The sequence below is a fragment of the Gallus gallus genome, chromosome 19 (genome assembly GCF_016699485.2).
Source record: "Gallus gallus isolate bGalGal1 chromosome 19, bGalGal1.mat.broiler.GRCg7b, whole genome shotgun sequence".
Taxonomy (NCBI): domain Eukaryota; kingdom Metazoa; phylum Chordata; class Aves; order Galliformes; family Phasianidae; genus Gallus; species Gallus gallus.
Genome location: NC_052550.1, coordinates 7866278 through 7889059, shown reverse-complemented (window position 1 = coordinate 7889059; position 22782 = coordinate 7866278). Strand labels below are relative to the sequence as shown.

The 22782-nt window shown below is 42.2% G+C and overlaps 2 protein-coding genes across 8 annotated transcripts in view; one reads left to right on the top strand and one right to left on the bottom strand.

Moving 5' to 3' along the window:
* The first annotated feature begins 601 nt into the window (after window positions 1-601).
* RNFT1 (ring finger protein, transmembrane 1) lies at window positions 602-9133 on the top strand. 4 transcript variants are annotated; one of them, XM_040650503.2, is made up of 10 exons: window positions 602-650; window positions 1136-1535; window positions 1830-1906; window positions 2275-2375; window positions 2969-3122; window positions 3829-3987; window positions 4795-4860; window positions 5688-5789; window positions 5978-6113; window positions 7532-9133. In XM_040650503.2, exons 2-9 carry the CDS (start codon window positions 1178-1180, stop codon window positions 6110-6112), a joined length of 1152 nt encoding a protein of 383 aa, XP_040506437.1. In that variant the 5' UTR covers window positions 602-650; window positions 1136-1177; the 3' UTR covers window position 6113; window positions 7532-9133. The 4 variants fall into 4 exon arrangements, with proteins under 4 accessions (XP_040506437.1, XP_415883.2, XP_015151626.2 ...); XM_415883.8 differs by lacking the exon at window positions 7532-9133 and having other exon boundaries at window positions 5978-6863; XM_015296140.4 differs by lacking the exon at window positions 7532-9133 and having other exon boundaries at window positions 602-707; window positions 5978-6863.
* RPS6KB1 (ribosomal protein S6 kinase B1) overlaps window positions 8420-22782 on the bottom strand; it is a 33193-nt gene continuing 18830 nt past the window's right edge. The window contains exons 1-15 of one of the 4 annotated variants that reach the window (NM_001030721.2): window positions 22458-22654; window positions 20339-20388; window positions 19168-19288; window positions 18938-19006; window positions 18392-18539; window positions 18009-18066; window positions 16994-17094; window positions 16157-16247; window positions 15930-16020; window positions 15517-15624; window positions 15172-15234; window positions 14553-14630; window positions 12955-13062; window positions 12260-12372; window positions 8420-11733 (exon numbers count right to left, since the gene is read on the bottom strand). In NM_001030721.2, coding sequence (NP_001025892.2) covers window positions 11496-11733; window positions 12260-12372; window positions 12955-13062; window positions 14553-14630; window positions 15172-15234; window positions 15517-15624; window positions 15930-16020; window positions 16157-16247; window positions 16994-17094; window positions 18009-18066; window positions 18392-18539; window positions 18938-19006; window positions 19168-19288; window positions 20339-20388; window positions 22458-22529 — 1509 coding nt within the window. In that variant the 5' untranslated portion in view covers window positions 22530-22654 and the 3' untranslated portion in view covers window positions 8420-11495. Of the gene's footprint in view, window positions 11734-12259; window positions 12373-12954; window positions 13249-14552; window positions 14631-15171; window positions 15235-15516; window positions 15625-15929; window positions 16021-16156; window positions 16248-16993; window positions 17095-18008; window positions 18067-18391; window positions 18540-18937; window positions 19007-19167; window positions 19289-20338; window positions 20389-20887; window positions 22249-22457; window positions 22655-22782 lie in introns of those variants that run through there. The other 3 variants (XM_046902413.1, XM_046902412.1, XM_046902414.1) reach the window with 3 other exon arrangements.

The following is a 22782-nucleotide window of genomic DNA, read 5'->3' as shown; positions in this document are numbered from 1 at the left end:
CTCCGGCTGAGGAGGGGACCCCGTGCGTTGGGGTGGGAAGGGGTTTGGCAAAGATTAAGCCCGTGATCCCTGATTTGCGCTAAGAAGGAACCGTGGGGCCGCGTCAAGGATTGGTGTTGGTTCCAATACCGTTCCTATATTTATTAACCACGATGGGAAAAGCAGACAGACACCGCCGAAAGCTGCCGATGGCGCTGATGACGGAGGCACCGCCGGCAGTTGGGAACGCCCGGGGCCGCTCCGACCTCAGCCCTTCCCGCCCGCCCCGTTTCCCCACCGTACAGCGCGGCGTCGGTTCGGCTCTGGGCGCGGTTCCCGACTCGTCCGGCAGGCGGCGCCAAAGCACCGCTGGGTTAACGCTGCCATTGGGCGCCGCGTAACCAACGCGTGCGGCACGGCGGGAAGAGCCGCCGGCAGTGCGCGAGCGCCGTGAGCGGCACCGCGACGGAGCGTCCAACGCGCCTCCAGGGCGCGCGCACAGCCGCGCGTTACCGCCAACCGCGCACCGCCCGCCCCGCTCAGCAGCACCGCCCGCCCGAGCCGCGCGTCGCCACGGCAACGCCTTCCTCCCCTCCTCCTCGCGGCTCCTCCTCTTCCTCCTCCCCACTCGGCGGCGGCGGCGGCGATGGAGGCGGCGGCCGCGCGATGAGGTTCGGCCGCGGTCGGGGCGGCCCGAGGGAGCGCGCGGTGCGGGGCGGCGAACGTCGGTACTTCCCGGAGGCTCCGCCCGGAGCGCGTCGTGCGCGGCCCTGTGACGGGGAAACGGCCGCGGTAGGGCGGAGGCGGCGGGGCTGCTGGCCGGGCTGCGCTGCGCCTTTAAGAGCGGCGGCGGCCCCGCGGGCACCGCGCTGCCATCCCGGCCGTGCGCTCCGTGGCGGTACCGGGCGCGGCGCCGGCTGTGCTGCAGCGTGAGGTCGTCGGCGGTAACGGCGCCGCCGAGGGGCGGATTTCGGCGCCCCGTTCCGAAGGCTGTCGGACTTTGCAGATGCACGGAGAGTTCCTCTCTGTCCCGCAGGAGTTTTGCTTTCGCCCTTCCGCGTCCCCCCGTGTGTGCGATACGCCCTTTGTGCGTCTTTTCAGCTCCCCGACTCGTTGTGCTCTTCCTCCGGCCGTGACTTTTTGCTTCCCGTTCCAGGAGACGAAGCACTGAGAGCCCGGCCCAGGAGGAGATCCCACCATGCAACCGAACTGCAGCCATCCGCACGGCGCCCACGGGACCGGCGGCGACCCCCCGCCTTCCCAAAGCGCCCACGCAGCGGGGGGGATTTCGTGCCATCCGAGCGGGGATGCGCTCATACAGCTGAGCTCTGCCGTGGGAGAAGGCAGAGAAAACGCCGGCTGGAGGCGTTCGAGGCTGAGCTCCCAGAGCCGCTCCCACGGCCACAGCGAGGCGGGGGGCTCCGCTGACAGCGCGGCGGACCCCGAGGAACACAGCAGTTCCATCTCGGAGCTCAGATGCGTCCTCCAGTGGCTGCACAGAAGCCTGCCATACCTCTTCATTCTGGGCGTCAAGTTGGTGGTGCAGCACATGATCGGTAGGGGAAAACAGGGCGAGGGCTGAGGGAGCAGAGCTTCCCCGGAGGTGGGCCAGTAGGAATGCCTGAAACAGCATCCAGTTCGTTTCTGGCTTCATTGCTTTGTTCATCAAGCAGAGATTCACTGAGCTGCCTTTCAATGGCTGCCGTTTCCTTTCCTGGCATACCTGAAACATGCTCAGTTATTGGCGTTATAATCAGAGCTATTAACTGTGAGCACAAAGAAATACAACAAGGGGCTGCTTATTTTAACCCAATCCAGTTTACTTATTTCTTATCTTTCTCTCCTAACAGGCATTTCTCTTGGAATTGGGCTGCTGACAACTTACATGTATGCAAACAAAAGCATAGTGAATCAGGTCTTCCTCAAAGTAAGTATCACCCCCTGCAGCACAGCTCTGTGAGTTAACCAAAGCCATCAGCTCTCAAAAGAAACGTGAACGGAGATGCTGTATCTGCCCCCATTTGGTACAAGGCAGAAGTGCTTTTGTAGACTCAGTGCTTCTGTGTGGCACAGAGTTTCATAGGTAAGTTGGCAAAACTCAGACAGCTTTTCTTCCTTTGACCGTTGCCGTTCTGAGAGCTTTCTACAGTTTATAGAAAAACTTAGCTGTGCTTATGGCCTAAAATCAGTGTGATGGAATCTTCCAGTAATAACTGCTCAGGTGTGACAGGGAGTGCTTTGGAGATGTAGTTAAGGTGGAGATAAGGATTGTGATAAGTCTTGGTTATCTTACAGGAGCGGTGCTCCAAGTTGCAGTGTGCTTGGCTGCTGCTGTACCTCACTGGATCCTCTCTCCTCCTCTATTACACCTTTCATTCTCAGTCTCTGTACTATAGGTAAGTAGAGGAACATCTCCATTCATGTCACAGTTCACACAGATGCAAACTGGAAATGCTTTATCTGTGCTGCTGCCACTTTTCTTTAATCGTAGCATTGGTTCCTCTTTCATTTTCATCTCCATTCCTCCTCCCCTGCTCACCTGGACAGTGCTGTCCTTAAGAACAGTTCCTTTGAGTTTGCAAAATCATACTGCAAATGCAGTGGAGGCACTGAGCCACGGGGATGTGGCTGGCTGTGATTCCCAGCTCTGAGCCTTCAGCATCCTGAGTTCAGAGCAGTCTGCAGTCCCGTGGGCTCTATGCCTGCCGTTTCCCTCCTTGACCGTTCTGTAGTTACAGTCCTGGGTGTGCATCACTCAAAGACTGTAATGCAAAAATGGAAAAGAAAACCTTCATGTAGAGGACGGGGGGTTGTGATGAAGGTTCAGAAATGGAGAGGCCGTCAGAGGTCACAAAGGATCCATTTAGAGTAAAAACTTCATTTTCGGTTAGTGCTGCTTTGATAATCCTTGGTTCCTTTCCTCTGAGCAGGGCGCTCCGTTCACTTCTGATTCACTGGGGTTGGGTTTTCTGTCTGCTTTGTTTTGTAGCTTAATCTTTTTAAACCCTACTGTGGATTTTAAGAACTTCTGGGACGTACTTTGGATTGTGGGAGTCACAGACTTCATTCTAAAATTCCTCTTCATGGGCTTCAAGTGCTTTATTCTCTTGGTGCCTTCTTTTATGATGTCCTTTAAATCCAAGGTAAGAAAACCATCCATCTCCTTAAGAACATCCTTTTCTGCTAAAATAGCCAATGATTAAATTCTACCCAGAGGAAAGCCTTGTAATTACATGTCTGTACATCATCCACCTCTGCACCATGGGCAAGAAAACCCTGTGGATTTCATGTTCTTCTCTGCTTGGTGCCAAGGAAGACTTACAGTCTGATCTGAGAAAAATTGCTTGTATTGTTTCATTGGATAAATGGTTTATTTCTACTGTAAGAGATGGGATGAAGGGACCTTTTATTTGCAGCAATGGAAGAACGTGTATGCAGGCTGTTAACACAGCAGCTGCTGTACTGTGTGTTTCTTACTAAGTTACGTTAGGAGCCTGCATTGGTTGGTGGGGTACTGATGTGTATCTGCTTCCCAAGGTAAGACATGCAAAAAACAAGCCAAGTTCTACATCCAAACAGCAAATACCACTCGTAGTTACAATTACTAACAATGTGAACGAGTGTAGGTAGCACATGATAGCATCTGAACGGGCAGTTTGGGTAGATTTTCTCTTTCAAAATGTACCAGGACTTTATTTCTTAGGTAGGTTATTAATTAGTAATTTTTAAGCCATCATTAACTCAGTCTCCTTGTTCAGTCCAATTACTTTATGCTTCTTTCTCTTTAGCAATTAATTGTACACGTTTGCATTTTACATCTTGAGAGATTCTTTTGCATGTCTTGCTTAGGGCTACTGGTACATGCTGTTAGAAGAACTCTGCCAGTATTACCGTATGTTTGTCCCCATACCAGTTTGGTTCCGTTATCTTATTGGCTATGGGGAGCCGGACAGTGTACTTGGATGGACCCTTGGGACACTGCTGGGCCTTTCCTACCTCATTCTCAAGGTAAGCTGTACAGTCCTCTAAACTAGTTTGTAATTAGCACTGGAGCCATGCAAGCCAACATATTTCTGTTCGGTTCCCATATTTGAAGTGACCTGCAGGTTGAAAAAGGGAAGAGTGGCTCAGGGCACTGCATTCATTCTTCTTTTTCCCCTCCCCTGCATCTGCTCTGGGCATGGATGGGGGTTGTGCAGCAAAGAACTTTGTTGCTGTGGGACCCTTCTCAGATCAGACATCGATCTGACTGTCATCAGAAATAGAGAGGAGGAGAGCTTACAGAAATAAAGGTGAAACTTACGGCAAAAAGGAAGTCAGCAGCTTCTGGGAAACTCCAGTTTTCTCTGCTAGAATTTGTGTGTGATGCTAAACAAGCCAGAGGGGCATTTAAAATAGCTGCATCATTTGTTATAGAGCTCAACTGCCCCCCCCAAAAACAAACTCAGGACAAGTTCTGCTTTGAACATGAAAAACACGTGTGGTGTTACGATGTCTCAATCACAACTCTAAGGACTGCTGTACACATAATGATCATTCTAATACATTTGCAATTGAGCACTTCAATTCACAACACCAAGGATGTTTTTCTTCCAAAGAACAGCCACGCAATACTGAAAAACCTTCAGGCTAAATACTGAGCTTACATCCCAAGCAACCAAAACAGGGTTGGTGCAAACCCTTTGCTTACCTTCCTGCCCACATCACATTGGCAGTGCCACTCCTGCTGCTGGGGTCTGCACAAAATCTTGGAGGTTGTCTTCAGTTCCCAGAGAAAAACGTTAACCAGCGCTCATGTTCTCCTTCCCGTTTCAGCTTTTGAGCTTTTTTGGACAATGGAGGAACTTCAGACAGGTTTTACGGATATTTTGTACACGACCAGTGAGTATTGAACGCTTCTATCTACAAGACAGTAGATCTGATATACATGAAAATGCTCCTCTTTGAAATAACCCATTCCTGTATTACTTTGTACAGCTCTCCTAATGGCAGCTGTGCTTTTAATGTACCCCCTCTGTACTTACGCAGTCAGAACTGCAAAACAAGGGTATAATTATGGGCTAACAGTGTGTTCTGCCCGTCTCTTCAGATACACTTCTGGGAGATAACATCCCCCTTTTTCCCTACTTCCTATTTTCTAACTGGAATAAATACTGGTTGCACACAGGCAATACTTCTAGCAGAAATATAAGTGAGAAATGAAGCTTACCAAAACAATTGGCATGTAAGTAACTGCTGTTAGAATAAGTTTCTCAGTCATCTGTCTAGGAGCAGGTATTGTTATTTAGCCTGCTGTTCGCATGGTAAAACACATAGAAGATTTTAGAGCCCGGTATCATTGATCTAAAATAGTTAAGCACTTTAGGTTAAGTTCTATTATGGTCAAATCAAAGTGTTTTGCTTAGAAGTCTCTGTTTAAGTCCTACAAAAAAAGAAGAAACCAAGCAACCAACCTGCTCCAGGCTTTTCCTATAGCCGTCCTCAGACGGAGAAATTAACTTAATTAACTGCATACCCTACAGGAGATGGGAGCATGTGACCTGTAGGCCCTACATCAAGCATTGAAAAGTTCAGCAAAACTTTGTTGTATAAAGGATTGGGTGGTTTCCCTTTCATAGCAGCCCTTATTCCTGTTCCTTTCTGCGTTCTTTGTCTTTTTTTTCCCCCACTTAGAAACTAATATGTGCTGAAAATATGTTGTTTTGCAGCACTACGGGGTGACAGCGAGCAAGAGGCAGTGCTCTGAATCAGATGATATTTGTTCTATCTGCCATGCTGAATTCCAGAAGCCTATCCTGCTGATCTGCCAGGTAATACGCACCATCAGAATTCGTTTCTGCCAAGTTAAAGTGTTTTTAAGGACTGGTAAACAGAAGTACACAGAGTTAGATCAGTGTTTGTCTTCTGATTACCTTTAGAAATCAGGCTGTGCAAATAATATTCCTCCTTACAAACAGAAGAGCTCAGAAGCTCTAAGCTGTCATTCTTTTCATTACAGCACACGTTTTGTGAAGAATGCATCTCTTTATGGTTTAATAGAGAAAAAACATGTCCACTCTGCAGAACTGTTATTTCAGACCATGTTAACAAGTGGAAGGATGGAGCTACATCTATGCGCCTGCAGATTTTCTAAGGCATGTCAAGCAACTTGTTTTAGTTTGCTCGTTCTGTACAGCTTACTGCAAATGGGGGTGTAGGTAGCACAGGGAATGAGTTTCCCAATTCAGGGTCTATGGGATTTCTTGCTTCTAGGAAACATTCTAATACTTAAAACAGTGCAGAGAGTGCTAACTTCTTAAGTATAGGAAAATAAGTTGATAAAGTGAAAGCAGGAAAGCCAGCATTGCTTCTCTTGTGATTCTTTCAGAAAACAATCAAACCCTTCCAAAATGCTGCGTTTGCAGCAGCTTCTTAAATCAGCCTTTAATTTAAAATCTTATGTAGCGTTCCAGACTGTGCTAAGTTGTATTTATGCCTCCAACGTTACCCAAAAAACCCAGGGTTAGCAGTGAATTTTATACTCTGGACTCCAGTGGGAGCTAAAGCTACCTGTCACACCTGGCGTTAATGATCTCTTAATGCTACAGCAATTTCTTCCCGCATCAGTACTGGCAGCTGACTGCACCTGGAGATAAAGACAAGATGTTTCTCCTTTAGGTTTGTGTAGATTTCCAGTTGATCACAGATTTAACACAGAAAAGCAACTGCTGATGTTAGTTTTTTTACTGAGCGTTTTATGAGATCGGTATTTTTAAAAGAGATCTTTAATACTCTATTTTTGTCACAGCAGGAACCAGATTTTCTTACAGGGGAGAATATTTTATACTATATATGCCCTTTGTAGTATGCATAAGAATGAGAGGGAATAAAGGCATTTAAATCTATCTGTTTGGTGCACGTTGAATAAAGAGATGAGATCCATTGCGATAGACAAGAACTGAATCTATTGTGGAACAAAAACGAGCAGGGAGAACTTTAGGTTGGGTTCTGAATCTGTGATGCACCCCCATACATTGGGGGTCCACGTGGCTCTTCAGGCACTTACACAGTCATATTTGGACTTCCCCAGACAGTCTGAACACAGTGCTTATCTAAAAGGTGTTCTATGCCTGTAGATTTTCTTCAGCAGGTATTGTGTGAGTACTTTCTGAGCAGTTTGAATACCATATTTAATTCTGTCAACAAACAGCACCTTCAAAATTAGCTGTGTGTGTGAGCCCAACACCCAGCTTAGGAGAAGGCAGAGGTACCAACCAACTTACCCAGTATTCTACGGAAGGAAGGAACGTGACTTATCCTGGATTAGGTTTTTTTCCTGGAATGCTAATGCCAAGAGTTTACTCACTGATTTAAGTTGGTTGCATATAGGATCAGAGAACAATTCATCTTATTATCTCCAAGTTAATGACTTTTCTTCAAGATCCATTGAGAATTATCCAAATCCAGCAATATTACCAAACATAGTCTATTAAAAAACAAGAGCTTAAAAGAGATTTTGATCAGCCAGGTTAGATTTACATTTCATGATTGAAACAAGTCACTCTCATCTTAGTTACAGAGAAGGAGGAAGTGAGTAACTTACATCCACGAAGGACGTCCTCTCTGATCTGCCAGTCAGCAGCATGCCATTGAGATGCAGCTCCTCCTTGTCAAGCCCACTCAGGCCAGGGTAGCTGTCCTGCTTTACACACGTACACGCTCACAGACACCCAGATTCTGCAGGAGACAGAACAGAGAAGATGACAAATGGCATTCAGTGGGTCACTCTTCAAGAGCCAGAGCCTAGGTGAAGGTACCTGTACCTGCTAAGACAGACTGATCAGCATCTTTGGGTCCTTTAAGTTCTCAACAAAATTCCCCCCTCCCTCCCTCTTCCTTCGAAGGCCCACAGTTAAACTTAAGCCCTACTTCCTGAAAAAGTCACTTGGATTAACGTATATTTAAGTTTTCAGTAATTGCTATTCATGTCCATCTTATTCTGCAGCATGTTTAGTCCCAACAAGCTGTGAAAGATGAGAAGCAGAGCAGGGATTACCTTTTTTTTCTCCTCAAGCTCAAGTTTGTTTCTTGGACGCAGCTACAAAGCCAAGTTAATCTAGAAGAGAACAATCTCTAGAAATTCATATATAGAAACCAAATACAGTAAATCAGTGAGGATCCGCAGGAACAATACTGAAGTCATGCACCTGGTTTTTAAGAACTTCTCTTTCTCCTACACCCATCTGTAACAAAGGCTAGGGACTGCTCTGTAAAACAGGCAATGGACTCAATTAACAGTGACAGCAGTTTGGTTTGATTCTCTTTTTAACGTTAACTCCCCAAGTAAACATCCACTGTATGGGGTGGACACAAATATCCTATGTTCTCTAGCAGTTCAGCTTTTGGATATAGCTAGACATCAATACATTTAAAAAAAGGGATATTCCAAAGAACCACTGACTCATTTATTTGTATCTTTTATTATGAGCTAATACCAGGATGACATTCAGATGTCAGATGGCACAATTAAGACAGTCTTGGTAGGAATTATTCCAGCATTCCCAAAATTACAATTTAGTACACAAATGGCATCAAATGTATGCATCACTCCCACAGAGAAAAAGGATGGAATTCTGAATATCTCATACCAGAATGATTTCTGCATTAAATGGGAAAAGAAAAACTGCTGGTAATGCAGCTGACCTATTAGAAACCTTTTGTGGTAACGCCTCGCAGAACAAAATATTGCCCTATTTAACATCTAGTAAAAAAAAATACGACTTTTGTTCAAGTTTAAGATTTAATACTTTCATATGGTTAGCCAAAACAGGTATTAACCTCAGTTTTACTATATTTTTGTAATGCTACAAAAATTCTATAAAATCAAATTATAGTGAATTTTTCAGTGATTATAATTAAAAAAGCGCAGCTTGTACAAAATAAAAAAAATAAGATTCTATACTCTAATGAAAAATTTAAGACATTTTTAAATGAACAAAAGAAAGCACTTGTTAAGCTCTCCAATATTCAATGCATTCTGCACTTATCTGAAATAGCCAGACAGGAGCTAGAACTCCACTCCCCTCAGGTCGAGACTAGTCATTTTGACACTACTATATATATATAGAGGATCTATGTCTGATATTTTTTACAAATAAATACAGGATAAACCATATTGCATAGTGTGTGCTTGCTGTCTGAGTCACACTCCAGAAGTTTCACAGTCATGGTAGGGAATTAAAACTTACAATCTATGGGATGAAACATGGACAGGATATGAAATTTCCTTTTAAAAGTGATCAACTGTATCTGTAATTAAGCAGTGAACTCAGACAAACAACTCTTGCCATTCTTGCCAGCCATACCAAACGAACTCTACTGGACAGCTCTATCCAGCCAACCAAAAAGGAACTGTTAGCTGTAACTAGGACCAAGAGATCTGCCTCAAAAAATAAGATTAAATTAAACGAAGTTCATTTATACTCAGTAAACACGGCAGGAAACCTATGTTAACAAGTGACACAGAGCAGGCATTGCTTGAAGTGTTGCCTCTTTGCAAATATGCATAATATACACACACGTAAGCACTCTGATTTCAGTTCCACAGTGTGTCACCAGCGGCCATATTGCCCAATGAAAAACATCCATCTTCCAGTACAATTTATGTCAATGGAAGGCAACTTGATTTTCCTTACAAAACTAAAAAAAGAAATTCTCCAACAAAAGGCTTATCAGGAAGAAAACGAAATACTAATTTTTGCTCAATCGTATGCATCTTTTTTTGTTGGTTCTTTATTCGTATCAACGAGATATCACTGAATCCTTCTGGCTTGCAAACTCTGATCGGATTCAACGTGTAGAGAGTCTTATGGCTTGGATCCTATGGCTCAAAAAGATTCAGTATACACAGAGTAAGCAGAATCTATAAAAAATCCCTACTGTTGTGAAACACTAGAAGTAGACTTTGCACAGTTTGACTAAAGATAATGCAACGTGTGGCAGGCAAAAAATGACAGGACTTGTATGCAGTTGCATGATCATATACACACACACACGCACACACCATACACACTCTAACTAGTGTAAAGCTCTGCAGATATTAACCCTTTCACCAGCTATGCTCATGGAAATGCTTTCTTTAAGGCAGGAAGTATTAAGTAAGGTAAAGTTACCTTTATTTTATTCTTTGTACCTGTAAGCCATTTGTACAGATTGTGACAATTTTAAAAACATAAATAGTGTCCTTAGAACATGTTTGCTAAATTAAGTTGCTGAAGTTCTGACCCACTGTGGAAGACATTCGCTGAAAGGCCGTTTAACGTTTTCCTCAGCCTCATACAATCAGCAAATTTATTGCCCCAGCATAGGAAAAAAAAAATAATTTGCAAATTTAGAAATATGTAACAGCAGGGAAGTCCATCCCATAAGCAAAAATTTTAAAAAAATTTCCTGAAGTTCTTACCCATTGGTTACAAAAAGGTTTGCTTGCTTACATGACGTAGATGTTGCGTACATTTCCTGTGGAAGTACAGCCACACCTCCTGACCTTGTGTTCAGATGCACTTTCTCCCAACCTTTTACATGGGTAAGAATCTGAATGTATTCAGCCATCTCCAGCTAAATGACTGGCATATACGAAAGTGATGTTTCCCAGTGAAATGTCTGCTGAGGACAAGGATGAAATAAGCAGGACATGTATTTGAGCCCATGGCTTCCAGTTAAGCCTAGAACATAGCAGCACTGTGATTTGATTAGATCCATTCGTCTTTGCAGGAACAGGTATTTCAGTTGGGTAAGCAAGTGGAACAGTTCTTTCCCACCCCGCGTTGCCAAGCTGGTAATTGAGTAACTCGCTTACTGATTTTTTGTTTCATGAGGAGAATCAGAACTAGAGCCTTTACTTTCTTCACAGCAACCAATTATTTCGTATTCTAAATTTTGGGATACTTTCCATAATGAGCTGAATCAAAAAAATCTATTCGAAAAATATATATTTTTTTATATATATATAAAAAAAACTCATTCGGTTTTGAATGTGAAATACCAATTAATTTTATCTCTCATCTTTGATTCCACCCCATTGCAGGAAACAGCTTAACCAAGCTTGCATGCTAATTATTCCTCGGTCGCAAGCATATAGGCATTTCATACTTTGCCTAGTGAAAGGGCTAACCCTCCCTGACACATTCACAACTAGACCAGTGATTCTGAAGCAACATCCTGCCCCTTAATACTGTCAGTTTCAAGCTACCAAGCTGAAAAATCCTTGATAAGGTGAGAAGATGTCACTGCGAATCAGTTAGATGATGTGCCTAGAGTTCTGCAATACCATTTTCTAAAGTTTTTTTATGCACCATTGATTGACAGAAAAAAAAAAATCCATTTCTCTTTGCTTTCCAAGTTGCTCTGTGCAAGGACTGACTCTTTGATACTGTCACTTTTTAAAAGTAAACCAAACAAGCCCTCCTATTTCAACTTCAAGGGGCTTATGTCCATTCTTTGTTTTCCACCTTCAAAGGCTTAAAAAAATTGTGTTGTCATAGATTCATGCGCAAGTGCTCTGGTCGTTTGGAAATCATGGGGAAAGCTTGTTTTTTGTATGGCCCAGAGTTTGGTTGTCGGATTGGAAGCGGTGCCGAAGCCTCTCCACAAACTGTCACATCCATTTGTTCTATTCCACTGGTCTCCATTGGATATTCCACAGGTGTCTGAGTATTTGATGCGCTGGCAGAAGCACCTCTTCCCCAGAATTCCCCAGGGGAAAACTTTACAGGGCTTTAAAACAAGAAATACAAAAATCAGAAATGAAGATACACACAGCACAAAGTTATGCCCCTCGTTCTGCAGGAAGCCAAATTCAAATCCCTGCTGAGAAGCATGCAATTCTTCCTTCTGCTTTCAGAAGTTTGAGAGATTTCTGAAGTCTAGTATCTACCACAGCCTCTTGTAAAGTAAAATTCTCTCCTTCGAGTAACTGGGATATATTTCTAGATTGCAGTTTTCATTACTGAAATGGATCTTCAGCATATAAGTACCTCATGTGTTCTGAAACAGTTTTAGAGGATCACATAGCAAAGTCACCAGACTGTGAGGCTGCACCAGTAGCTAATGGCACAGGTGGCCAATTAGTACTTCCTGTGCTGCCAAACACCATAAATTTGTCACTAACAAACATAGTTTGTAAAATAGGATTGATACTGCACTTCAATGGAAGTGACAGGCTCACTGAGGAGAATTTTATCTGTTTTTTTAACTACTTGCCAAAAAGTTGATAAAAAAAAGGAGAAAAAAAGAGACATACCTGACTGGTGTCCTAGGGCTACCTATGAATCTGCGAGGTGATCGAATTTTTGGTTCAAAAGAAAATTTCTCTTTTACACTTTCAAGTACAGATGGAGCCACATACGTAAAACCCTGCAAAACAGCAATGAGGGCACTGTAACTTACAGGTGAGATTGACATTTCTGGTGACTTGTGCATTTATTACCATAATTAAATAGAAAATTACAGATAGGACAGTAGCTTTAGACACATGAACACCTGCTCATTACCTGATGCAAACAGCAGGACTTTAGGGAATTCCCCAACTGGGTGCCTGCTTACCCCAGATATTTCTGCTTGGATCACAGATTCACAGAAGCTTGCTCAAACTGGTTAATTTTGATTTACAAGATCAATTGTCTGCATGTCAATTAGAACAATCACATCCCCAGGATTCTTAATGCAACTTTGAATTAGAATGCTGAAATTTCAGAAAGCAATGTTTATGTGGGTTTTAAGTTATCTATATAAAAAACACTGAAAATAATCAAAGTAAAGGATATTCAAAATCTGCAAACATTTAAATCTGTTGCTGTATGTCTTCAAAATGCTGATAATTTGCTTTGAGTATCAGATGGTAAGATTCAATAGATTTAAATTACCTGAATTGTTCTACTGTTCCCAAGTAACACTACAGAACTCTCCACATCGAATGCTTGTCCCTGGCTCACTTACCAGAAAGACCTGGTTGGCACTTTCACTGAGAGTAGAGTCATCTGGGCTATCAACAGGTGTCTGACGTGTAAACTTTGAATCAAACTGGCTCACATCCTCTTCAGATTGCTTTGCAAAAACAAAATGATTAAGGGTTTATATTACAGATATCAACCAAATGGCTTAGCGGTGATCAGTGTAGCCTCTGGATGGAGTTCATTCCATAGGATTTTGGCAGAGCTCTGCTGTAGTAAAGCCCTGGAGTGGTGTCGGAATCCTGTCGCTGCCAGTGGGAGGTCACTATGGGCACTGACACTGAGAAATAAAGGCAAGGGGGAGGGGCAAAAATCATGGATCAAAAAGGAACACAAATTAAAAAGATGCCTTTAAAAAAAAATCTCAAATTACAAACAAAAACTTTTAGAAATACAATGGCAGTTTCTTTCAAGTTTAACTCTGGTCACAACCAGTATAGAACAGCTGCAACTATTAATTTCTGGAAGTCTTTCTCCAGATAATTTAATCCCAATTTCACAGGCAGACAAGTGTTTACACTAAGGGACAGATGACAAATGTGGAGTAACTGCCTATGAGGAGTACTCTTCAATTCAGTCAAAGAACAGACATCATTCCAAGATCGTCTCTTGCTAAGCATAACCAAGAAGACAAATATGTAACCCATTTGTGGAGGCATGTTTTTAAAAACCATCTTGTCAGTACAAACAGCTTTCATAAAATTTGCTAGTAACAGAAAACGATCTACAGATATTTGGTTTGGAAATACCAGTCTTTTGTGTCATTCTAAATGTCATTCAAAAAAAAGTAGAGGATAAAAGCTTTGGAGTCTCCATACTGTAGTACACTCAACACTAGTGATGCATAAATCACTTGAAAGTGAGATTTTGAGTCAGGAACCATCAAGGAAGGATATACCTATACCTTTGCTGCTGTAGCTGTTGTTATTGGACCCAAAACAAAAAAGACATTCCACATCACCAAAACACAGAGTAGAACAATACTGGCTTACTGACCACATCCTCACCTTGAGGTGCACTTTAATTACTGCGTGGAATGTGCTAGATGCAGTGTCAATATTAATAAGCAAACATCCAAACTTAAGTAGGTGACTTCATTTACTTTTGCTTAGCAACTATCACCTTAGTTTCAACTAAGTACTGACTTATGTTTAGAAACAACTGCACTGCAAAGTCTGAATAATCTACAGCATAGAAGCAGGGGGAATTAAAACTGAAGTAGAAGTTTCTTTCTTCAGGAGACTGAACAGATGGATCAATTAGCTCTTAGGTATTGTTGCCACCTTCTCTCATAAAAAAAGCAATATCCTATTCTGGTGACAGATGAATACCATGACTGCAGAATAATAAGACAGAACAGCGTGAAAGGGCTTTTTGTTTCTTAAATGTTGATACACCATCAGTTCTCAGGATTTAAAAAAAGAAAGATCTGCACCAGATAGCTTCTTGAACTGTTGAAGTACCAGAAAGCAAGGGTACTCCAGCTTCTAAGAGTGAATGTTCCTAAGTTTTAGATACCACACTGTTTAAGACCTTTCCTAAAGGTATGCAGGAGAAGTATCTCACAGCTCTCTGAGTACATACCAATAAGGGCTTAAAAGGAGGTTCCACCTTTCGTGCCAACAGCTCATCCCAGTTAATGTGTCTGAAGAACGGGTGAGCCTAGAAGGGTTAGCAACAGCACAGTCATGCATCAGCCTTCTGGATATAACTTGCAGAAATTTAAGATTAAAAAGTTAAGATCTAGATTTTATTTTAAGAAAAGATAGTAAGATAAGAAGAAATAGGAACTAGGCCTCTGCTTAAGCTTTCTCTATGCAACACAACATCAGCTAGTTAGACTTTTACCCTGAGAAAGCTGCACTATATGCAAGGACCTGCAGGTTTTTCATCAGACCCCTAAAGTAACTTCACTCTTACATAGTGGACTGTACAATTCACCATTGTAAAACTAGTAAAAAAGATCTACTGGAAGACAGAGCTAAAGGAAGTAAGTTATTTTCCAAATCTCAAATTATCAGATAGACAGCTGCTCTTTTGTTATATTTCAAAGCATCCATGTTTTGATCACCCATCATGCATGGCTGCCTTTTTGCCCATTACATTTCAAGTCAGATACACTCTCCCTTTCCCTGATGTTCCCTGTAAGCTACTGTATTTTGAGTGAGGTAGTTCAAGAATTCTGAAGTTAAGCAAAAGTTACCTGAACTTCTCCAGCATCTCCAGGACCAGCTCCTAGACGTGAGGCAGCGTTTCTTTTTAGCAGCTTAATAAGAAATAACATCCAGAATTAGTTATGCCATTATGATTAGACTAGTCCTGAAATGAATCATCATGATTGAATACCACACAGAATGAATATGGAACAAACAGAAAATCCACATTCATGACAAAACAATCTAGTTTGCCACACAAAACTAAGACTGAGTTAGCAGCAGTCAAAACAAGCATGGGGTAGTGTAGTGGTATAATTAACAAGCTGTAGTGGTATAATTAAATTTCTATTTTCCACATACATGCGCAGTACTGACGTTTATTAAAATTCTACCTTTTTAAGCAGATCTCTGGCTTCTTGTGTGAGGTAGGGAGGCAAATTGAGTTTACACTTGAGAATCTTGTCAATTGTTTTCTTCCTGTTCTCCCCGGTGAAAGGAGGCTAGAAAGCACCATTGTAGTGGAAGGAAAAATAAGACTTGTTCAGATCTCTTACTTGTGTACAAAAAAACCCTAATTTCAGTAATGCATAAAGCAGATAAAATTACTGCAAATAGTAATTTGAAATCATTCTTTGGATAAGACCAGCTCATGACTGTAGTTGTACAAGCGTAGTTGTCTTTTAGTTATATCTGTTACTTGCAGTCTATACAAGTATATTCATATTTATACATGCATCTGAATTAGACGACAGGTAACTTCAAAATCTATACAGAGAAATACATGCAATTATAACTGTGCACCTACTGCTCCAGTCAGCATGTCATACATTAATGCCCCCAAACTCCACCAGTCCACAGCACGATTATGCCCACTCCTCATCAAGATTTCAGGGGCCCTATAATCAAAAAATGGAAAATACAAAAATACTTTAACAAGCTTAGTAGTAATTCTGACTGCTCCTTTTCAAGTACAATTTCTTATAACTGAACCATCAGTTCTTAAATACTTCTGTGTTTCATCAGGCAGCTCACATGTATTCAATTGTTCCACAGAACGTGTGTGTGACTGTTCCATCATGAATTGATTCTTTACATAATCCGAAGTCTGTCAATTTTACATGACCTGAAATTAAATAAATAATATGTAAGACAGACAAATACCAGAATTCTGACATTTGTATAAACATAAAAAAATATGTATTTTTAACATTAATATGCAATAACTCTGAACTACCTCCAGTTGCAGTTAATGGTCTGACAAAGCAGTACAGTTAATAAGACAAAAAAACATAATTATATACAAAGACTGAAGTTGTTTCATCTCACGTGAAAATACTGGATGGTACAGATTGCCAGACTAATCCCTGTCATGTAGCAATGCAGCAATGCAATCCGGAATCACTGCTACTGTCAGACAAAGCGTCAGCAGCTAGATAAGTCATTTCAGCTGCAGGCTGGAATCTTACCTAACTTGTCCCTAATTAATGCCTTGTTACCCCATTACTGAAATGTCACTGATGCTGTCACACAGATACTTAAAGTATCCGTGTGAAGACACACATTTAAGTATTTCACAATGATCCAGAAGAATTATGCTTAGATCTCAGAGATGAAACAGTAGCAAGTCAACCATTCAAGAAATGCCTGTGCTTATATACACCCAACTTGGAGCTTGCTGGAGCCTCTCTATTAAATCTGAGGAACCTATATTTCAAAGGCAAGCAATTAGCTTTGGCAGTTATTCCGTTATACCAGGCACAATCATGAGCATGCCATAGTTACAAGAAAATTCACATATGAATGAAGCATAGAGTGACCTCTGAAGAAATGCTTAAATGACTGACAACATAATTATTACTATATTTCTACCTTGATGATTAAGCATGATATTTTCTGGCTTCAGATCACGATAAATGATTCCTTTTTGATGCAAGTGCCCCAGTGCCATTGAGATTTCTGCTAGGTAAAAGCTGGAAGAAAACACATGCCAGGCAATTAGACATATTCAGTCACGCCGAGCCTCTTAAGCACTAAGGTTACTACATCCACATCAATGATTCCTTGAAAACATCTGAGAAATCTGAGAGACAATGATGCCTTTGTGATTGATTTGCCAAAACACACAGAGATTCTAAGATGAAATACAAACGTATGCCATTAGATTTATCCATTTGGTGGCTACCTTAGATTCCTCCAAATATATGAGCTTAACAGTTACTGGGCAAAACCTGCTTCTATCTGTATTACCACATCTGGATGTAAAAGCAGAAGGAAATATCTGAAGCTAAGAAGGTAACCAGCAGCTCCTTCAGTGCTGTTTGTGGAACAGTGCAGTACTACAGCCCCATATGCACACTGAGGCTTTTTCTAAAAAATTATCCGCATGTGCTGGGGAAAGATACAACCATATTTGGTTGTGCAAAGTCTAACCTAGTAGAGGTAATTTCAACTTGTTTATTTGTAAAATATTGCTACTCAAAAGACTGTTTCTCATCCATTAATTCATTAGAATACTTTATTACTTCATACATTCCATCATTAGGAGCACACAGTCAGTACAGAAATTTGTAAAGTCAGTAACTGTCAGGTAAAACTGTGTGTGGACCAAGTCTTTCAAGTCTCTTCCTGAACACCTGAAACAGATCACACTCCTATGAGACAGTCACAGTCAGCAACCAGCAGTGGAACCTCTCCTGTATCAAGACTGTTGTATCAAGATGCCATCACAAACTACTAAGTACAAAACACATGCATCTTCCCAAAACCTGGGTAACTGTTTCTTTCACTAGACTACAGAACGAAGTGATTACAGTTCTCCATGTCAGAATGGATACTTCCAAGCACGCAAGAAACGCTATTAATTTACCAAAATATCTTCACTTACCAAGCCGTGTCTTCCATAAATATCCCTTCTCTCTCTAACTGCATAAATAGTTCTCCTCCTGCCATGAGAAAAATGAGTATTATACTCTGTCAAAGTGCATTCTGTCATCTTAAGTCAGTAAAAAAAAAATCTGTTTCCTAAAAAATTGTTAAATGTGGATATTCTGTGCTGTTATGCACTTGTCACAAAAAAACACAACTGAGAACATACTATTCTGATATTCACATAACACTATCAACTTCAAGAATTACCAAACACATCAAAGCTTCATACTGAAAACCAGCCAGCATTTCTGTCCTTGTTTATTGTTTTTTATCAGTATAAATCCAAGTTCTAGATTACTTAGGTTACAAAGAATAAAGAACAGAATTTCATATACTGACCGCTGAGATACTCAAGGATGAGGTAGAGTTTTCCACCAGTCTGAAAGGCATAAATTAAGTCTACAATGAAGGGATGTTTCACTTCCTCTAGTATATTCCGCTCTGCTTTTGTGTGAGCTGTATCTTTTGCATTCCTTACAATCATTGCCTACAAAAAGCACAAACATGAGCATAAGGATAAGGTAAATTGCAGACTTTTATATTTAACCCCCTTTGAGTTTACTAAATCACAATGCTATGAGTTAGCAACATAATTTTAAAAATCCCCATTATATATAGATAATGGGTTTCTTGCCAAAGTTTAATTCTTTTATTTATTTTGTAATTTAGATCAGAAGAGATCTTGAGATATTTAAATTATCCAGTAAGAAGTTAGCAGGCAGAATCACTTCAAGATTCATTAGAGCTTCCAGTGCACCTTGTTAATAACTGTATATATCGTAGGCAAATATTGATTTCAAGTATATTAAGTAATTATAAAATTGTAACTGCTAATGGGTTAATTTTTTTTTTTTAATAGTAGCAAAATTTGAACACTCATATTACCTTTTTAAGAACTTTCATGGCAAAAATTTTCCCAGTATTTGCTCCAGTTACTTTTCGTACTTGAAATACCTACACAACACCAATACAAAAGCAATTACTCATTATGAACGGCATAGGAGGAACTTTTCAGAACACAGGATGGAAACATTAGACCTCCCCAAGTGTGGCAAGTGAGCATTTTGGCTGCCTTCAGCATAATGGGTTTACTTTTGTAGAAAAGAATCCCTTACCTTTCCATAGCCACCTTTGCCCAGTACGCGCAGTAACTCAAAGCACTCCGGTCGGATCTTTTCTGGACCTCTGTTTACACTAGTTTCTGAAATCTCAAATTTTTCACAATGTTCCATGCCACTGGATAAAACCGAAACAAGAATATAAGACTACCTGATACTTGTCAACAATCAAGAGAAAGTAAGCAAGCAAACTACTTACGGCAAAACGTACACTAAAACTGACATATCTGAATGACTGCTTTGGAGATAAGGAGAATTCCTAGCATCAGAAACTGTAGATATGTGTGCAAAGCGCTATGTTTCAGTTTGCACATGAGACTATCTGCCTGTATCAAGATTTCCTTCAGATGCCTTCATTTTAATGCGTAATATATTTCTGTATTGTACCAGAATTAAGTTTGAAGGACCAACAACTCAAACTGATTTGGACATTTCCACAAGATTACAATGCCGTAAGGTGTGTTTAAGTTTTAAATCACAGCCAGCAGCCCCCACACTCACAATACAATTTCTGTAACAAATACACTGCAGAAAAAAAAGCTGGAACAAAAGAAGTCACAACTCTGAACATGCCACAGAAGAAGACTGATCCACAACTTAAGGATGTTTCTAAATTATACTATCCTTCTGTAAAAGACAGGGTGAGGCCAACTCCTTACCCTATTCCTTGCTACAGAAAAGGTAACTGAACTGTTTGAACTATTGCTGCTTTCTTGTTACACGTGGCACACTGAAAACAAGCTGGGTATCTATACATGAAACACAGCTAAAGGTAGCTGTCTCGTGAAATCATATCAGAACTGAATTCTCATCTGTTTCAGACTGCTATGCAAATATGCAGCCAGAGCCTCTATAAACCTGACAGAACATAGAATGTTCTGCAAAAAGGGCACTGCACTCATACTGCAAGTATTATTCAAATACAATACAATAGCTATGTTAGGAGAAACAAGGATTAAAGACAACAGCAGGTTTTGCCAGAATTTGTTTTATTATTATTTTGAGATACAGTCACAAATTTTAATGTGAAGAAATAGCAAAAGAACTAAAACAACCCAAATTGAACAAGAATGACAAATTTTTCTATTCAACTTAACAATGTAACAAAAGTAGAGACTATATATAGATGGCATGAATGGTACAGAACATTTTCTTAGCAGCAACTTACAGGTCATATTGGCCAACTCCTCCATGGTCCATGCTCTCACTTAACTGACCCTGGGGACAGGAATAGAAGGAAGATTAATGGCAACATAAGAAACAAAGCATAGTTAAAAATAAATGTACTGATGTCTTTTACAGCTTCTTTACATGTGTATGTTTACATATATAGTTTCTGTTATATATGCACACACATATATGTTTATGTATATATAACTAAACAAGTTTAAATGTCAAGAATAATGAATTACGAGCAAAAGGTAACAAGCCTACAAAATCCAGTGCAAGTGTTGCAACGCTTTCACATATCTTAAATTCTGATACAGGAGGTCTGGTGGTAATCATATCCCAGTAGTAATAACACAGTTAAGCTTTACTCTGGTCCTGTATGCTTTTTCTGACCAGCAACCATTCAGACAGATTAATGCACAAATATTTCTAAAAAGGCCCAAGCACTTCAACACCAGGACCAGACGCCATTAAAGAATGTAGTTCAATTTTGAAGACATACTTTCTTCAAACAATTTACAGCTTGACCCCTTATGCAAGATAATACCTCTTTCTAAATGTGGCTCTACATGGCAGAAAAAGTGCAAAGCAAGCAGGCAGCTGGAAGGAATACAAATAGAATTTAACAGGCAAGCTTCTAACAAACTTCAGATCATGACAGGTTACATTTTGAGTTTTAAAAATATATACATAAGACAGCAACTGCAAGTTACTGAGGAACAGCCTTGAAACTATAGCTTGGAATCCACAGCCAATCACAGAGTCCTGAAGTTCAAGTCTGATTCCAGGACAGAGATTTGCTTGCTCACATCCCCTTGCTAACGTCTGTTAGAGAAATCCAGCCCCCTGATATCTGTTTCACAACAGAACCTGCTGAATGTGCCCTTGACCCCACCATTAGACAACAATGAACAAGTTCAAAAAAGCCACCAACTCAACAAACAGAATAAACACCTATCACATTCCCAGCAGAATTTCAGCACCCTTCAGATCCTTCTAAGATATGCATAATCACTACAAAAAACACCTTTCCCTTACACTTTCCTGATGCTCATGTATTCTCCCCTCCCCAGTTCCATTTTAACTTCAGGTCCATCCTAATCTCCCAAAAGGCACCTGAGTACTGCAGTAGGTTGCCATCGTGCATTTGTATTCACAGAAGTTGGGTCACAAGTATTTTTTGTGCCACCCCTTAGAACCTGTTCTTGGCAATGCAGGCGCTGTGATGCAACTGACACTCATAAGCCAGGTCCTGAATTGATTATTGGGGTGACAGACAGTGCTTCTCCTGCATCCTGAGAACTGCCATGCCCTCAGTTGTCCGACCACATCTCTGCGGCTCACATGCAGTGTGAGTATTCCAGCTGCGCTTTGGGGTGTCTGCTAATCCCAAGGACTCCAGCCAGTATTCAAACAGCACAGCATGAATACAGCAATATTTTAAGCAGTAGCAAACATGGAATATATAAAACAACATAAAAAAGCAACGGTAGCACTAGAGAAATACTAACAGCGACCTTGCAATAAGGTACTCGAAGGCCTTAACAGCAGCTAAATGAGTGTTATAGAAAAACAAACTACAGATCACAAAGTGACCCATCCAGGGACGCGTGAGATGGGCACACGCGTGGATCTGTGCAGACCCCGGACAGCATTTCAAAGCTTTGCTTTTGATTTTGGCGCCAGAGCGATCCCTTTATACAGCTCCAAAGAGACGAGTCCCCCCCACACTGACGTCCCCACATGTGACACCAAACCCCGCTGCCACGCTCGTGCTACAAAACCCACCGCGAAGATTTCGGGAAAAAACGCTCCGCCAGAACACGACCGCCGCCACCGCGAGGTGCGGCGGAGGCCCCGATGAGGGCACCGCGCTGCCGGGCCGGAGCTCCTCGGGCCGCAGCCGGGGCGGGGCGCGGCGCGGCCTCACCTGCGCGGGCCCGGGCCTCGGCCTCACTTCGCCTCAGCCTCTTCGCCTCAGCCGCCTCGCCTCAGCCGCTCCCGCCGCCGCCCCCGGCCCGCCCCGCCGCCCCCCCCAGGCCTCCCCCGGGCGCCGCTCCTCCTAGCGGCCTCTCCACCCGCCCGCTCCCCGCGCCGGTCCGGCTCTTCGCTCTCACCCCCTCCTCCAGCTCCTCATCCGAACCCGCGTCCTCGGGCTGGTCCAAATCGATGTCGAACACGCCCGCCATAGCGCGGGTGTGAAGCGAGGCGTCGCCGCCCCTTCCTCGCTGCGCTAAGTACCCGAGGCCTGGGCCGCCTCATGGGCCCGCACCCCCCAACTCCGCCACGGCCGCCATCACGGCTGCCCGGCCTCACTGCGCAAGCGCCCCCGTCCCGGCTACGGGCGCCGCGCAGGCGCACAAACCCATCCTGCGGCGGCCGGGGCCGCACTGAGCATGCGCGGCGAGGGCCTCGGCCGGACTGCGGGCGTAGAGCTGAAGC

Coding starts and splice junctions, on each gene's coding strand:
- RNFT1 (XM_040650503.2), top strand. CDS start 1,178: ATGCAACCGAACTGCAGCCATCCGCACGGCGCCCACGGGACCGGCGGC. Junction 2,376..2,968: donor TCTCAGTCTCTGTACTATAG/GTAAGTAGAGGA, acceptor TTTGTTTTGTAG/CTTAATCTTTTTAAACCCTA. Junction 4,861..5,687: donor GGATATTTTGTACACGACCA/GTGAGTATTGAA, acceptor GTTGTTTTGCAG/CACTACGGGGTGACAGCGAG.